A 17,613-nucleotide genomic window follows, 5' to 3' on the forward strand; every position below is an offset into this window, starting at 1 on the left:
TGGCTATTGTCGATAGTGCTGCTATACACATGGGGGTGCACGTGTCCCTTCGATACAGCACACCTGTATCCCGTGGGTAAATGCCTTAGCAGTGCAATTGCTGGGTCATAGGGTAGTTCTATTTTTAGTTTTTTGAGGAACCTCCATCCTGTTTCCAGAGTGGCTGCACCAGCTTGCATTCCCAACAGGTAAACTCTTAATTGGGTAAACATTTTTAGTTTAGGTTTGGTGTAAAGGTTTCAGTGTTCTCAACTGAGAAAGGATATTTCCTTTCCCTTGTTGTAACAGGAAGAGCAGCTATAGGAGTTGTTTTGTTGTAGAGGTTGGGTAGAATATTCAATTAAGTATGTGACCCAGATTTTAACAGACTGTTACTGATGTTGGAATTGACTTCATATTTTTTTTCAAATAGAAGCTTCACAAAAATCCAAGACATGTCCTACTTCACAGTAAAGTTCTGTGCAGGTGTGAGCACAGGAAGGCAGTGCAAAGCTCAGTAGGACAGTAGGACTTAACTCTGCTCCTCTGGATTCATGGCAGTTCAGGACTCCTGGATTGTATACTTGTATGTTTAGAATATTAAGATTAATTAATTAAGAACTCACCTTGTTTTGCTTTCCGTTAGCAGGCAGTTAATGAATCTGGCTTCTCCGTGTGGAGGGGACTAAATCATGATCTAAAAAAATCACAGAATTATTTAGGAAGTTACCACTTTTAAATGTCACCGAGAGAAGTAACATACTAACGATGTTGGTATGCTGGCATTCGAGAACTACAGTGAAGGGAGTGTTCCCCAAAAATGTGGTTTCTCAACTGGATGCAATTCTTATTTTTGACATAGCCCTGGTGATAGGGCACCCAGCCGAGTGGCATTCCTGGTGGTAGGGTGGGCTGTGCTCCGTCATCTGTTTGCGGGTGGTGGTGGAAGTGACCAGAGGAGGTGTCACAAATCATTAACCTAGCTCAGAACGATTTTGTAACTGTGCACTCTGCCTCTGCTGTGGAGCCCAGGTGACAGAGTGTGGTTTGAAGCCTGGGGTCTCACGAGCAGATGAAAGCTGTATCCGTTACCCCCGCATTGTCAGACCGACCTGAGTACCTGGCGGCCAAGTGGCTCAGGTTCTGTACAGTTTGTTCACCTCGAATGCTGTGGGAACTGTCCTGTCCACATCATGCGGCAGCTGCAAGAGATCTGCCTGCTCTGTGTGGTTCTCTAGTAAAAGATGAAGAAGTATTTTCAGTTTTTCTGTGGAAGTTTTACGTGATGTGTCAAAGGAGGCAGTCTTGCGAAGTCCTCGCAAAGTCTGAAGTGAAGCTGCAGAGGTAATCTGCAGATGATGATGCATACGGTGTTGCCGGCTTGCCCCGTGTCGCTGACGCTGTGTTCCTCACTGTGCCGTGTCTGTGTTGCAGGGAATCACATTCTACCTGATGAAGACCTGGCTTCCTTCCACTGGAGCTTGCTTGGCCCAGAGCATCCTCTAGCCTCACTTAAGGTACAAGTTCATTTCTTCTCCAACATGGGTGGTCATCAGCTTTTGAGTTTGCTGTAATTTTAATATGTGAATGACGTTCCTTTATCGTTGAAGGAAACAGCTGCACAGCTAGGATCGCACCCATCCCCTGCCTTCCGGGTCCGCACCGCCTTAGAACACATACACACAGCCTCCCTTATCTTGTTCCCAACCCTGCACTTTAGGGAAATTTGTGAATGTCCTTAAAAATTCTCTTAGAGGAATTCACACTGTGTTCCTAGGTAGGTGGAGATCTTTTAGCTATAGGTTTTTAATACTGTTTTACAAACATTAATATTTTCAACAGGTGATACAGTTGGCTGTTACTTGGATCATATCTTAGCACATTTTGACAAATTTCATAACTTTCTATAATATTCTAAAATTGTAAAAGTCTAATTAAGGCTTTAATGTTTTTTGAGCGATGGAAGAGACCCAACCAAGTTCATCAGAGAAGTGTTCCCTTTGTACTGGTTTTGAATGCTTCGTCTTTTTTATCTCTCTCGCCTTCCTGTTGCGACCATGATGAGCGTGGGAAAGCTGTGCTTCCTGCTTCTCTAACGTGGGAAGTTGGAATCTAACGTGGACTCAGAGTCCCCTTTCCTGGTGGATCGGCACCGTGACCACAGCTGCCATCTGTCAGGTGCCGATGGGAGGTCAGCTGGGCAGCCTGGGCCTCGGCTCCTGCAGTGAAGGGGGCTATTTGCCATGCTTCCCGGAGGCACAGCTCCCTTGAAATTCTGCCTCCTGTCAGAATTACCTTCCCTTCACAAACTGTCTCCATCCGTGTTTAGGTTCAAATTGCTTTTTGTGATTTAACTTGGAGTGAACTTTGGAGAAACCTGATCATTCAAGGGAAACTCCTTATTGCCTCTTTGCTCCGACTCCTCGCCACCTGGACCCCGCTCTTCGTTGTGCTAATAGTTATTGGGCCCTGTGTTTTCACCTTCTGTCTGAAAGTCCGTTTTTCTCCTCTTGTTAGAAATTACTTGTTTTCCTTGCTTTTTCTGTGCTTGAAGGAGAGTAGCTTTCTCCTGCTGTTGGCCGCAGTGCTCTTCCCGTGTCCTCATGGATGAAGTGCTGTGGTCTATGGTCCGGGTGGCCCTACTGCTGATGTATGGCCTGCAGGCAGGTGCACTTGCGTTAGGTGTTGTGCTCCTCAGGTTTGCCGAACAGGAGCTTTTGTAAGTGGAGACGAAGGGAAGCCTGGCTTAATACAAGGTTCGTGCAGTTGTGGATAGCGGCAGAGAGACTCCCGGGACCCCAGACCATGTGTGCGTCTTGGCCGAGCTGGCCTTGGTCACGTGTCAGAGGTTAGATGGCAGCACTGTTTGTGGGATTATTGGGGAACCAGCTCAGTCTGCTGGCAGGTCACTAACATCATTAGAGTGTGTCTTTCCTAATTTTGTGTTAAGAAAAACGTTAAGTATGTAAAAAATTGAGATGGGCAACGTCCATCCATGTGTCTAATTGGTTCTACAGTTAACATTTGGCCAAGAAGTAGATTTACATCTGTCTTTGCTTTTTAACTCCACTATCTGGAAGTTGCAGATACCCTGCCACTTCACCTGTGAAAACTTCAGTTTATATCATAATTACCTAAAATTAAGGCTAATGTGTCTTAAAGTTTATTTATTTATTTTGAAAGAAAGTGAGAAAGTGTGAGTTGGGGAGAGACAGAGAGAGAGGGAGAGAGAGAGAATCCCCAGCAGGCTTTGTGTTGTCAGTAGTGCAGAGCCCAATGTGGGGCTCGAGCACCTAAACTGTGAGATCCTGACCTGGTCCGAAACCAAGTCAGTCGCTTAACTGAGCCACCCAGATACCCCGAGGCCAGTCTCTTTCTTCTGTTACTATTATCATGTCAACTGCATGAACAGGAATTCCCTAATCACTTAGGATTAAGTTCATACTCAAATTTTTCCACTGTTCCTGTAAGGCATTTATGGCGTTGTTTGTTGTTTTCGTTTAGTCAGGATCCAGTCAGGTTTTATGCATTATCATCATGTGTATTTTGAATATCAGCTGGGGGTTTTGTGGTGTGATGGAGAAGCAAGCCGCAGTTAAGTTTTCAAGGACTTGATAAGTTGTAGGCATTTTAAAGTCACATTCTAAAATGCAAGCACATCTGCTTTGAGTTCACATATCGCAGAGCTTTTTTGTGTTAGTCCTTTACACACACGATCTGTGTGCTGCGATGTCATTTAGGCCCCGCGACACATGTTGGGAAGTGGGATGCGATGGTCTCCTTCCTCATGAACATCGCTGCTGGATCCCGCTGTCCGTATCCTGTATGCTTACTCCCACTCGTGAAAGTAACCAGGTGACTTGAGAATTTGGTTAGTTGTTGTGTGTAACCCTTTCTCATGATTTTTAGCAGTCTGTGGTATACACAGCTCTCACACGCATCTGATTCGTGTCGCCAGGTGCACTTGTTGCCCTTCCTTGTCCTGCTCTGTAGCATTTCGCCAAGGTCATCCCCACCAGATTGTTCTTCACAGAGGGTGGGCATTACATGAACCCGCTGCCTAGTGAGCCCGGAGCACCCCTTGCCGTGGAGCACCACAGTCTTCCCCTTCCCCCTGCGACCTCCCCGTCCACAGCTCCGATTGTTAGGCGAGCACGCCCGGGGTGGGCCTGTGGGTGCAGCATAAGCGCAGACGACCCGGTTGCAGGGTGATCGCTGCAGACAGCGGGCTGGGAGGGGAGCAGAGCTCTGTGTGCCGTGTTGATGATCAGGGTTGTGTTCCCCGCCGTGAGAGGGCAGTGGTGGACATACTCAGAACCTGGAATCTCCCGAGGGCAGTAGAAAAGCGGAGGTGAAGCAGCTAGGCAGGATCCTTTTCATTTCTTTCGTTTCCATAGAAGAGGTGCTGGGAAGGTGGCGTCATGTTTCTCAGATTTGATTTGTCAGTAAAGAATATTTCATTTGTGTTCAGGACAGCAGGAGGCCATGTTATATGATGGAAAATTCCAGAACCAGGGGTGGGGCCTTTGGAGCCCGGGTTAGTCAGCCCTGGCGGGAGTACCCCCTGGCCATAAGCATGTGCTGAGTGGGCTGTCTTTCTTTAATGTGCTTTTTGAGTTGTTACTGCTGTATGATTTTGAGTCCTAGTAAGTGGTGGAAGTTTTATTTTGAGTAACCACTTAGTTGTTTTAATTTTAAAAATGTTTTTAGGTCGGATCATTATTTTAATGGTTTTTGTGTTCCTAAACTTCATGTTAATTTTCACGCATTTGGTGTTTTTATCCCTGTCAGTTGTTCTGACCCACAGGTGTCTCCTGCCACAGAGCCCCTTGTCCACCTGTTTGGTCGAGCCCCTTTGCAAGTGTGTGCTGGCCCTTCCTGTCCCCAGACCCCCCTCACGTGTTGGTCTCCCCCGTGGTGGACGGGCCTCTGTTCTGTGTTTGGCACCACACCCCAATTGCGGTCAGTGGGTAGTGCTGGTGTCCCTTACGCCCCCCTTCCTGCGCGGTGCTTGGAACACCCCCATAGCTCCCTGGCTTGCTTCTGCCTCTTGTGGAACTCTGTCCATGTTAGCCTGTGTGTGCCCTCCTTTCTGATTCGAATACCCTGCCTTCCTTCAACCAACGTTACCTCTCTCTGAGGCTTCTGGACACCAGGATGACCTGTCAGGTCACATCAGGAACATTTTATCTTAAATTTTATCTATAGACTTTAACCCAGAGTTCTTTGCTCTGAACATGTGTGCACAGGTCTGTTTGGACCCGATTCCCCTTTCTCTCAGGTGTTCGCCTGGGGGCCGGAATTGCTGGTTACGTGAGAGCTCTGTGCTCAGCTTCTCGAGATGCGACCAGGATGCTTTCTGTTAGTGGCTACACGGTTCACTCCCCTCCCAGCGGCCTGTGAGGTTTCTGATTTCCCCGCATCCTCACCAACGCTCGTTATTGGCTCTTTTATTTTTAGCTGTCCCAGTGGGTGTGATGTGGTTTTGATTTGCATTTCTCTGATGAGTAATGATGTTGGACATCTTTTCCTGTGCTCCCTGACCATTTGGTTATCTTCTTTGGATAAATGTCTATTCAAGTCCTTAGTCCATTTTTCAATTGGGTTGTCTTTTATTATTGAATTGTAAGAGGGGTGTGTGTGTGTGCCTTTTTTTTTTTTTCTTTTGTATTCTGGGTACACAGGTGTCACCAGACACATGATTTGCAAATACTTTCTCCCATCCTGTGGGTTGTGCTTTTAAAAACTTTCTTGATGTGCTCTTTGATAATTCTTTTGAGATTCAATTCATCTCAATACCACCTTTCACTGCTCCTAGTGACTCCACTCAGTCACTTTCTGTCATTTAGGGGAGCCTTGGGGGACCTTGCCAGTCTGCCTCTTTACCTTGCAGAGCCCTTATGAGCTCAGTGCACAAGGGCAGCCAGACAACTTGGCCGCACATCCTCTGCCTCCTGGGCCCAGAGTGCTGCCCTGGGTCTCCTCCCAGAAGAGCTCCGTCTTCCCTCCTAAACTTCACTACCCCTCCCTCTGTTACCACCACGTGCTGCTGGTAGTGTTCTCACGCGCTGACACTCGCTGTTGGGCCTCCGGGGGCCCGCCACTCACCTGCCGGTGTCTCCCTTCCCCCGGGAGCCCGAACCTCCTGGTGGGCCCTCGCCAGCTGGTTGGGCAGCTCCACCTGCCTCGGGCTCCATGTCCACCTCCTCCCTTGATGGGAGTCGTGGGCGGCGCCGTCCCTGGCTGAGACCACACCTGACCTGACAGTGAAAATGTACAGTTGCGGCTGAGGAAGGACCTAAACAAACGGAAATAAGCACTGCGCTCATGGATTCAAAGACTTACTTAGATTTTACTACTTCCCTATCAGAATCCTAGCAAGCTTGTTTCTTTGTAGAAATTGAAAACTGAGCTTAAAATTCATGTGAAACTGCAGAGGACCTAGAATAAACCACAAGAGTGTTGAGAAGGGACAACAGAGTTGGAGGGCTTCACATCTCCGTGTGAGGCTGTGCTAACCCAGGAGGTGTGGTCCTGACACGGGCCGGTCACTGGGTCAGCAGAGCGCAGTAGAGCCCAGTGGAGGCCTGGACACATGGTCGGAAGGGGGAAGGGCTGGTGTTTTCAGTAACTGGACATCCCTATGCAAAAGTGAAAAGAATATAAAAATCAACTCCAGAGTAAAAATCAACACTAGAGGAAACGTAAGAGGAGATCTTTGTGACCTGGACTGAGGCAAGGATTTCTTAGTGAAGTGCATAAAAAGCAAGTGGCTGAGGGAAAGGAACAGAGTGTGTCTCTGGTAAGGAACCCGTGGCCAGAATTTGTAAAGGACAGCACAGTAAGAAGATACAACCCAGCCAGAAAAGATGGGGGGACGTTTGAACAGGCATTTTCTGGAATGTTCAGTAGGTGCACAGAGGCCCTCCGCGTCATTAGGGAATGGCGGTGGGACCGCCACCGTGGCCACTGCTCTGACAGGTGATTGCTGGGAGCACAGCCAAGTGGCCACCTGGATGTGGCCGGGCAGCTTCTTACAACGTTGAGCACGCACCTGCCATGTGACCCACGGGACCTCAAGCCGACCCCACGGTCAGCTGGTGAATGGTGGGTGGAAGAGTCACACAGGGAGGCCTGGGAGTGGGGAAGGAGCAGACTTCTCTTCACTGAAATGGCAGATGCCAGACACGAAGGAGCTCTCTGAGACTCCTGTGTGAGCCCAGAAAGAGTGGCGCTCGGAGAGGAAGCAGAGGGCAGTCGCTGTCTGGGGCTGGCTGTGAGGGCACGGGGGCCATGGGGCTGTGGAAGGGCTCTCTTTCCAACTGTTTGGCGGCGGCACTGAGGTCTGCCTTCCTCAGAACACAGTGACCTGTCTGCCTGAGGCTGATGGGTTTTATTGCACATAAAATACCTCTATAAAACGGATTTGAAAATCACGGTTCCCGGTGTGAACTGGACTGCAGGTGTCCGCAGGTGACCCTCCCTCCTGAACGTGTCGTACACATGCGTTGCTGTCTTCCAGGCTCTCCTGGTTTTACTGCCCCCACTTACAGGCCCTTCGCCCCATGCTGGGGCTGGCCCTGCTGCCCGTTCCCCCGGCCAGGCCCATGGCCATGGCCCTTTTCCGCTCGGTCCCAGGCTGGTCTGTGCTGTGTTCTCATCTGCGGCCCTGCACACCCGCCCCTTTGCTCTCGTGGACCTCGGTTTGTATTTGTGCTCCAGTCTTCCCCACCTCCTCCCAGCTCCCTGTTCCCCCACATGTCTCCTGAAGATGGTCTCTAGTAATGGGTCCAACAGCTTAACCCCGCGCTGAATTTGGGCCGCCACAGTTGGCCTTGGTTCAAGGCTGCTGAGGACACAGTTGACATCCATGAATTAATGAATGGTTTTCACCTCCGGGGGGCATGAAACACTCAACCCTCAGCCCCCTGCTCTCCTCACCCTGCAAACCCCTGCCTTGCTTCCTGGACCCCAGCCTGGTTCTGTGTGCCTCATGTGCCGTGTCCCCTCCCTGACTCCTGTTGTGTGTGGGTTCCCGAGGGTCCACCCGCACCGTGCTGTGGCCTCCTGCTTTCTGGCACATGTCGATGACTATCCAGTGGACCCAGTGTCCAGCGAGACCCCTTCCCCGACTGCAGCGTGTGTCTCACCCCCACCCACCAGGGCATCTCTGTGTGCACACCAGATGTGGCACTCCAGCTTGTCCGTGTGGGTTTATCCTGTTTCTTAGAGAGTGATACCAACTGGCCCTGTGATGTCCAGGGTAGAGTTTGGCGGGTGTCTCTGATTCTTGCCCCCTCCTGCATCTGGTCTGACTCTTCCTGACCCGCCCTGCCCTTCCTGACCGCCTCTGGTGGCACTGCTCATCTGTGTGTGGAGCCCTGGGCCCTTAGGCCCCACTTCCCCACATCTGACATAGTCTGACCTCATACCTCTCCTGTGCCTGGTCTTTCCGTGGCTCCCTTCGTCAGTAGCGTGGATTTGGGTTTCACGGGTCTGTTGAAGAAAAAGGATGGGGGGGGAGGGCTACTGTAGTGTTGCCTGTTCTTAATAAACCATTTCAGTAGGAATATCAGAAGGAAAAGAAGCTCGCCACCTGCCATTGCTTCATAGAAAAGACATCTCAACCTTAGAAGAGGTGTCACTTAGAAGGTTGGAGACCAGGGTGTGGTCTGCCTTGGGGCCGTGGCCGCGCCGCCCACTGGGTGCTTCCGCGAGTGCCTTGGTGGACCCCTCTGTCCTGTTGGGACATCCAGAGTGCACCACACGGCAGTGGCATGAGGGTGAAATGCAGTGATGCTTGTCTGCGGGGTTCTCTGAGGGACCTCCTGGAGCCTGGCCAGCAGGTGTCTCCTTGTGAGCCTCTGACGTCAGGGCGTTGAGAGGCTGCTCCGTATGTACCGTCCTCACACTTTGCAGCTTTCCTAATGGTGATGGAGGGGTCAGGTTCTGCTTCAGCAGAGCCGTTAGTGAAACTGGTGCCTTCCTCTCACCTGTCTTCCAGCGTGCGGCCAGGAGGTCGTGTGGGAGCCGCAGTACCAAGCTCCAGAATCATGGTTTTGTGGTGTGTTTATTCAGTTAGTGTGCGAGTCTGTGGGAATTGACATGGCTCTCAGAGCTCAAGCCAGATGCTGTGCAACGACCGGCCTGAGGGGGACCGAGTAGCCATGACAGTCACCCTGTCCTGGCAGGTGATGTAACAGTGATGTGCGTTCCAGTTTGCTTATGGCTTCATGTTGAGCAGTTAGCTGGATGAGAGGATAAAGAATTGAACATCCATGCACTTGCAGAAACATACATGATGGATAGATAGCATTTCTGCAAAGTTTGGACACAAGCTGAGAGAGATCTTCATGAAGGGTTTGTTTGTTCCTGTTTTTTTCACTTAGTCAAAATTTATTTTAGACTAACCAAAATGCTAGCACTGTACCTGTGTAAATACTTGATGTAAAACTTCTTGAAAATGTTGATGTTATTACCTAATCCCTAACAGCACGCTATAAGATTTTCAAAAGCGAAATAAAATACCAGTGAACCTTGACATAATTATGATGACATAATTATTAGCAGAATAAAAATACAACTGCAGCATTTTCCAAACAAAACAAAGACACGAATCTGTTGTAATTTGCATATTTTTACCTTTGCTTCACTTTCAAGTATTTGGATTTCTTTTTTTTTTTTTTTAACGTGTTTTTTTTTTTTTTTTTTTTAATTTTTGGGACAGAGAGAGACAGAGCATGAACAGGGGAGGGGCAGAGAGAGAGGGAGACACAGAATCGGAAACAGGGTCCAGGCTCCGAGCCATCCGCCCAGAGCCTGACGCGGGGCTCAAACTCACGGACCGCGAGATCGTGACCTGGCTGAAGTCGGACGCTTAACCGACTGCGCCACCCAGGCGCCCCGAGTATTTGGATTTCTAACATTTATATTTTTTAAGTATCTTTATAAAAAAATATTTTAAGTCACAAACTGTATTGTTTACCATAAACTAATGTGCTACGAAGTCAAATGTCCAGCTACATGCACCCGTCTCCCCATCTGGTGTCCACTCTAGACGACATTTTCAAATGTGCTTTATAAATATTTTCGCTGAAGTCAGCTGTGCAGCCCTTTGTGCAGGTGGGGACAGCGGTGGGTGATGAGGTATCCCCTGTGGTGACCTCCTGGGGGCTGCACACCCACACGCTTGTTGCTGTGGGTGCTCCGCGAATGTCTTCTTGTTTCCACGAACGTCTGAGATTTCAGATTCCCATCACTATAAACAAAGACTTCAGTGGCCCTGGATCATCTATTCTGTATGAAGGAAACAGGATAAAGATTACTTTAAAAAAGTTTTTTAGTGTTAATTTTTGAGAGAGAGAGAGAGAGAGAGGGAGAGAGAGGGAGAGAGATGGCGTGAGCAGGGGAGGAGCAGAGAGAGAGGGAGACACAGAATCCGAAGCGGGCTCCAGGCTTCAAGCTGTCAGCATAGAGCCTGATGCGGGGCTCGAATTCACGAACCGTGAGATCGTGACCTGAGCCGAAGTGGGACACTTAACTGACTGTTAAGTGCCCCATGTAAAGATTATTTAACCAACAGGTGAAACTTCACTGTTGGCTCTGTTGCCCGGGCCTGGAATACCGCATATCCTGGGGTTCAACTGCACGTGTGCACGCATCTGTGATGCAGTGTAATTGGCTCTTGACTAGTTCCCAGGGTGTGTGCGGGGGTACATTTTCCTATTAGGAAGCTGGTGTACGTGAACCTGCTCAGCGAAATCGTGTATCAGACTGCTGATGCTCGTTTCCTGAAGATGCGGCAAAGATGCACGTGCCGCACCGCTCACGGAGCAACAGGCGTGGGGCGGTGGGAACACATTTGGGCTCTTGTCAGCATGCTGGCGTGAGGTGCAAAGACAAGAGCCGAAGTGAAGAAAAATTCTCAGAATATTCGTTCTCTAAAAAGGAGAAAAAAGTTATCCAACACAAAAATATAATCTGTGGATTTGGGAACACCCATTTTCTTTGTTTTAAAAAGCAAACAAAAAACGTGAATGGGATTGAAACCTCCGAGGAGCAGGGCAGGATGTGTACAGAAATGGAGCATGGGCCAGTGCCTTGACCTCGTGAGAGAAACGACTGATTGTACAGCTAGCTTCCCCTTGTCTTTGTGGCTTTGTGTGTCTTTGTGTCATCCCGTGTGACACCACGCGGGATGCCCCGTGTCTACACAAGGTGGCCGAAGCCTTAGCCCACAGCACACTCGCCTGCCGGTGTGCTGTCACCTCTGGAAGGGAGTTGCTGTTTCAGTGGAAACATTTCATTCCATCATGTGAAAGTCAAGGCCCTGTCAAATGATCCTTTCTGGTGGCACATTTCAGAAAGTGTTAGAGGAGGCTTTAGCGTAATCAGCATCCATCTGGGAGAGAGTCTTGGATTTTAGTGGAATCCTTTGCGGCTGTGACATAATGGGTTTAATTTAACATTTGAAATGTCATGTGGTAACTGCATTGTGTCATTTATTATTGTTATTTTTTGATGTTTTATTTATTTTGAGAGAGACCACAAGCGGGGTAGGGCTGACAGAGAGAGGGAGGGAGAGAAGAATCCCAAGCGGGCTCCATTCAGTCTCCTGAACTGTGGGGCTCGATCTCACCAACTGCAAAATCATGACCTGAGCCGAAGTCAGGAGTTGGATGCTTAACCGACTGAGCCACCCAGACGCCCCTGCTTTGTGCCTTGAAGTGAGTTTGTGGAAAAATGTTTGATTTTTTGAAATGTAACCAAGATGACATGACAGACATACGTAAGTAGTGAGACATTAGAACATGGCGGCTTAAAGTTGATTCTGTAGCGGGACCCTCGTTATTTCCTTTTTTAGGAATGGGAAGAGATTGTTTTCTTGCGGTGCCAGATGCTAATGCAGGTTGTGGCCCTTGAATAATTAGTACCATAGGGAGGGGAATCGGGGCCCTAAAGAGTCGGAGCCCATTGCTGCCTGTGACGGCCGCTGCTTGCTGCACTGAGAGGCGTGTGGCGAGGGCTTCCGTGGACTTGGTTGTGTCCCTGCACAGTGGGTGTGTTCTGTGCTGACACCACTGGATTCAGAGCAGCCCCAGCAGGGGCACGGGCCTGTGGGCATGTGAACGAGCTGCCTTCCTGAGCGCCTTCCACACCCTCCACCTGTCCTGACCCACGGGAGAGAGCAGCACAGTAGGAAACGGGCCCGTGGGGGAAAGATGAGGCTCCGTGTAGGCGGCCTCGGCTGAGGGAATTTGTGTGGAGGTGACTGCCAGCTCCCACCAAGCAGTGCCTGCTTACCACTGGTTGTCCTGTCTGGAAGCAGGGAGCCGCTCTGGGAGGTCTTTTCTAGCTCCAAATTTTTGTTCCTTTGCTTGCAAAGCAAGTAACTGACAATCACTGAAATTACTACAAAGTGCTGTAAAAAGTGTATAGTCATGAACGTTTGCTTTTTTAAAAAGTATTTATTTATATTGAGAAGTGGGGGAGGGGCAGAGAGCAAGGGAGACAGAGAATCCCAAGCAGGTTCCGTGCTGCCAGCACAGAGCCCAGCGTGGGGCTTGAATCCACAAATCATGAGATCATGACCCGAGCCGAAACCAAGAATGCTGTGCTTAACCAACTGAGCCACCCAGGGGCCCCTGCTTTTTAATTAAACAGAATTTGCTTTCTATCCTTGGACACAGAAAGTACACGTTTCCAACTTTAATTTAGGTATACTATTGCATTTTATTTAACTTTTGTCTTTTTTCCTAATGTTAAGCTTTGGGCTAAAGTTAAAGTACAACTGCTGAAAGAAAAGAAAAAAGGAGGGGCGGCTGGGTGGCTCAGTCAGTTAAGCATCCAACTTCGGCTCAGGTCATGATCTCACGGTCTGCTGACAGCTTGGTGCCTGGAGCCTCCTTCGGATTCTATCTCCCACTCTCTCTGCCCCTCCCCCACTTGTGTGCGTGCATGGACTCTCTCTCTCTCTCTCTCTCTCTTTCAAAAATAAATAAACATTAAAAGAAAAAACAAAGGAGAAGTGGGACTTTCATTAAAATATTTTGAAGCCCAGGGGCACCTGGGTGTCTCAGTTAAGCATCTGACTTCAGCTCAGGTCATGATCTCGCCATCCGGGAGTTTGAGCCCTATGTCAGGCTCTGTGCTGACAGCTCAGAGCCTGGAGCCTGCCTCCAGTTCTGTGTCTCCCTCTCTCTCTCTGCCCTTCCCCCGCTCACTCTCTGTCTCTCAAAAATGAATAAACATTAAAACAAACTTTTTAAAAATATTTTGAAGCTTGTCGCCAAGGAGCAAACATTTCATTTGTGTGGTTTGAGTGTTAATTTTGATTTAAGATTGACAGTGACATCTTGCTCTAACTCTCCTGTAGTTGCTGCACTGATGGGGGAGCCGCATGCTCTTCTAGAGCATCTTTGGGAAGATTTAGCCATGTAAGATGATGATGCTTTTTGAGGGTCAGCAAGTCCTGATGCATTTTTTTACCAGCTGAGCGTCTGCAGAGATCCCTTTGTGCATGTGGCATGTATAGATCTAGAGAGCAGGGAGCCAAATTTGGGGTGGCCAGGATCTTCAGGGACTTTTTTCTTTCTCCATTGGGTTGGTTCTCTTAGCACTCAGTTTTCCAGCCTGTGGGAACATGTGATTTCTCCCATATGTGTCATGGCAAGGTTTTTTTCCCTTCATTTTCTTCTTCTTCTTTTTTAATGTTTTTTTGAGAGAGAGAGAGAGGGAGCGAGCGAGCATGCATCAGAGCCAGGGAAGGGCGGAGAGAGGGAAAGAGAGCATTCCAAGCAGGCTCCATGCTGTCAGCTCAGAGCCCGACGTGGGGATTGAACCCACAAACCATGAGACCATGATCTGAGCTGAAATCAAGAAGTGGGCACTCAACTGACTGAGCCACCCAGGTGCCCCAACGCAATGGCAAGGATTTTAAGGAAAGTACAAATTAAACATTGTCAAGAGTGTTAGAAGTTTAATGAATGGGATGTTTGCAAATATATCCATATTTAAATGTAGCAGGAACCTTGCTACTAAAAGGAATTCTGTGGTAAATCCTTTTGAGAATTCTATAATCTCTCATTCAATGTTCTGAGGTTATAACAGTTCCGTCTGAGTTTTAGAAATTATTTTGTGTGCTCTTTCTTCCCGAATTAAAGCTTCTCGTGTGCACTGAGTCCCCCGTTGTGTGCCCTGAGCCGAGCGCACATCATGCCATCCCCTGGGCCTGGCCAGGGCTGCTGGAGTGAGGGCATCCGGGTTGTGGGGACTTACCTGCCCCTCAGGCAGCCTTGGGGGCGGGCGCAGACCAGGGATGGTCCACAGGAGCAACAGTGACAGATGGTCCCCTTCACTGAGGCGGGACAGATGGTATGCACTGAGGAGAGTTGGCCTGTGCTGCCCAAGTGCTCCTGCCCCAAGTGGGGCTAGCCCTTTTCATATTTTGTCCACTTTTGTATCACATTCGTTCTGTTCTCACCGTGTCGTCATTGGTCTGTTCTGTATGTAACATCCTCACACTACAGCCAGCTTGCCATTGTGGTCTGATCGTAGGGTCTCAGGGTGCTGGGTCGCACCTGCTCAGCCAGGCCCACGCCGCACGGCTGTCCCTGTTTCCGTGTGCGTTCACCGAGGGGAAGATGTTCCGTGAGGACAGCGTGGGGCTTCTGTTCTGACTCTTTTCTCCTGGGCTGCCACCAGCTGGCCCTGCTCCTGCCCCGCCGGGGGACCATACACCCCGCCAGTGGGAGAGCAGATAGGACTTGTGTTCCTCCCAGACTGGCTGGGATGTGCTGTTTCTGGGGTTTGTCCCGTGGAGCATGTGCGAGCCAGTGGGCTTTCATTTTCATGGGGTGCTGGGTTTCTAGGACTGAGCATGTGATCTATGTGCACAGACGTGTGTGTGGCTCTCTGCAGGCCTCCTGCTGGGATGTGCCTTCACGAGCACTAACGACCGGCACACTGGGGCCTGAGAACGTGACTCGGACGTGGCAACCAGTGCTTCCAGAAAACCTGTTGCTTGTGTAAAACGAGAGTGGTTGCTGTGTGTGCATCTTGAAAATTTTCTTGATGACTTAAAAGTGTAAATGGTTTTCTGGTGGGTCTTCCATGTCATGTGCTCAGGCTCAGGTTTTCTGATTTTCTTCTTTTGCGTGTATGTGTGTTGTGTCTTAAAACAACTCAGATTTGTTATCTTACGGTGCTGAAGGTCAGAGGTTCACAATCAGTCTCACTGGGCTCAATCAAGGTGTCAGCAGGCCACACTCCTTCTGGAAACTCTGGAAGGGTGTTTCCTGCCTCTTCTAGCATCTGGAGCCACCACACTCCATGGCTCATGGCCCTTCCTCACTTCTTACCTCTCAGGCCAGCTGCCCTGCTTCCCGTGCACCCTAGAGGACTGTGGTGACACTGGGCTTACCTGGACAGTCCCACGCTGGTGGGCAGGAGTGGACAGCTCTGGAGGCACAGGGTCTTTAGGGGCCTTTGTGGTCTTTGTGGCTGCATATAGGAAATCAAGGTTATTTCATGCTGTCGTTCGAGTTTTTTTTAATTGCCAGAAACATAGTTAGTACCTGATTCACCTTTATTTCTCAGAGAAGGGCATTACTGTAGTTATAGCTGAAGTTGAACGTTTTTTCATAGTTTTTTAGTTTTCATGAAAGAGTCTAAAGCCTTTTTTTTTTTAATTCTGTTTACTTTTTGTAGAATCTGCTATTCTCGGATAATATAATATTCCGACATTTATTCCGTGTGTCTTTACCAGACATGGCCCTCAGCATTGGCAGTCAGGGACACCGTTTCCCTCCTGTTCAGAGCTGACTTGCCTTTCTGTGGTGCTCTGGCACCTGGGCTGTGATCACCCAGCACTGCCTCCTTTTGGCTGTGCAGGAAGAACGGAAGTGTCCGTAGCCCAGCCTCTCGCAGCATGTTCACTATGGTGGGGCACAGGGTTCTGGGCTCGGAGTTGACGGGAGTCTGGCTGCAGACATGTCGGAGGTAACGCATGGCTGCCAGGCTTCGTTTGGCCTTGCTGGGTGGAAGTGGCTGGCTTGTATTTAATAGTTCCCGCACCAGTCTTCGGGCCGAGACTCACAGCAGGGTAATGAGGGGCTGTGTAAGGAAGCGCTGCCTGCAGCTTCCCGGCCCTGCATGCGGGATTCATGTGCTGACCCGTGTGCTTGTTTCTCAGGTCCGGGCTCACCAGCTAGTCCTGCCGCCCTGTGATGTGGTAATCAAGGCTGTGGCCGACTACGTCCGCAACATCCAGGACCCCTCAGACTTGGATGCCGTAGCTAAAGATGTGTTCCAGCATTCTCAGGTACGGGCTTGGGAGGATGCCTGTGAGGTCTGCTGCTCCCAGATTCTTTACCATGATCAGGACCTTTCTCCTAAGAAGACAGACCTGTCACGTGGGCTGAGTAGAAGTGTGGACATGACTTGTCCATCCTTTCAGGCGATGGTCAGGGATTTCTTCCACCTTTTTCTGGAAAGGAATGTGAGTGGGTCAGGGTAAATAGAAGATGTGAGGTTGGTGTGAACTCCCTGCCTCTCTGGAAAGGTGAAACCACTGCCCCATTTGCGGGAGATGGGAAGGAAACCCTCTCCCGGCAGCCGGGGAAGCCCGGGACCCCGCGGGCTGCGTTGCAGACCCGGCTCTCCTGACTGCGTGCCAGGAGTCAGTCTGAGTAGCGTTTGATTCATTGATTTTCCAGGAAGATTTTAACGTTATTCTAATCTGTTAGTAACTTGAAAGCTGCAGGTTATGACACGTGCTGAATTGTGAAAGTATGTTCGTGCACATGACCAGTGGCATGTGATTTACAAAGGTTTTCCTACGTTTATTTCAGTCTAGAACAGATGACAAAGTTATTCGATTTAAGAGAGCAATTGGATATTACTCAGCGACTAGTAAGCCTATGGCATTTCACCCACCACATTACTTAGGTAAGTAAATCAAAGCCTCTGTGAGGGTTGCTGACATGCAGTCATCGAAGAGATTTAAATGTTGGCCCAGTAGTCTTGGAGGTTTCTTCATGTGAAGTGAGGCATCCGCAGTTACAGGGACGCATAGAGCCGAGCCCCCTGGGAAGACTCCGTAGGAGCCCCTGCAAGGATTGAGGAGCAGGAGAAACGGACCTGGGAGTAGGGGTGGGCTGGGGGGTGTCCAGGCGTGCTCTGCGGGGATGCCCTCTGGGCCACTTCAGCAAAGCGGATGGCTGTTTTCTGTTTTGTTGCCTAGGTTTTTTTGTTTTTTTGTGAAAGACCAAATTTGACTCAGATTTGAAATCGGGCAATAAAAATAATTACAAGCCATTTGTCTGAGCCTGCTTGGGAGTAATGCTGTCATGGGAGGCTATGAAGCCGAGTGGACGTGCCGGACTCCTTCCTGAGTCCAATGGCCTTTCTCTGGGCCCAGAGCCATGGAGCTCTGAGAGATTGTGGTGTTTTCCTCCAGTTCCTGGGGTGGTTAGCAAGCTCCACTGTTTACTGGTTTCAAAAGATTAATCCCAGAGTCAGAATGTCCCAGATAATTGTTCTTTATGTGGTACGTTTGTTGGCTTGCTTAGGCATAGCGCTGCAGCAGTGTGCATGGGGGGCCCATAGGTCACAGGTGAGTGCTGGCTGCTGGTG

At 49.5% G+C, this 17,613-nt stretch overlaps 1 protein-coding gene across 2 annotated transcripts in view; it reads left to right on the plus strand.

The window, feature by feature from the left end:
* The window catches only part of FAM120A (family with sequence similarity 120 member A), a 95,785-nt gene that overhangs the window by 19,578 nt on the left and 58,594 nt on the right, over positions 1–17,613 (plus strand). For both annotated transcript variants that reach the window (XM_086684779.1, XM_086684778.1), the window contains exons 3-5: positions 1,414–1,496; positions 16,172–16,300; positions 16,830–16,926. In XM_086684779.1, the coding sequence (XP_086540905.1) occupies positions 1,414–1,496; positions 16,172–16,300; positions 16,830–16,926 (309 nt within the window). The remainder of the gene's footprint in view (positions 1–1,413; positions 1,497–16,171; positions 16,301–16,829; positions 16,927–17,613) is intronic.

The sequence above is a fragment of the Puma concolor genome, chromosome D4, assembly GCF_028749965.1.
Source record: "Puma concolor isolate L17-30 chromosome D4, mPumCon1.1.hap2, whole genome shotgun sequence".
NCBI classification, from domain to species: Eukaryota; Metazoa; Chordata; class Mammalia; order Carnivora; family Felidae; genus Puma; species Puma concolor.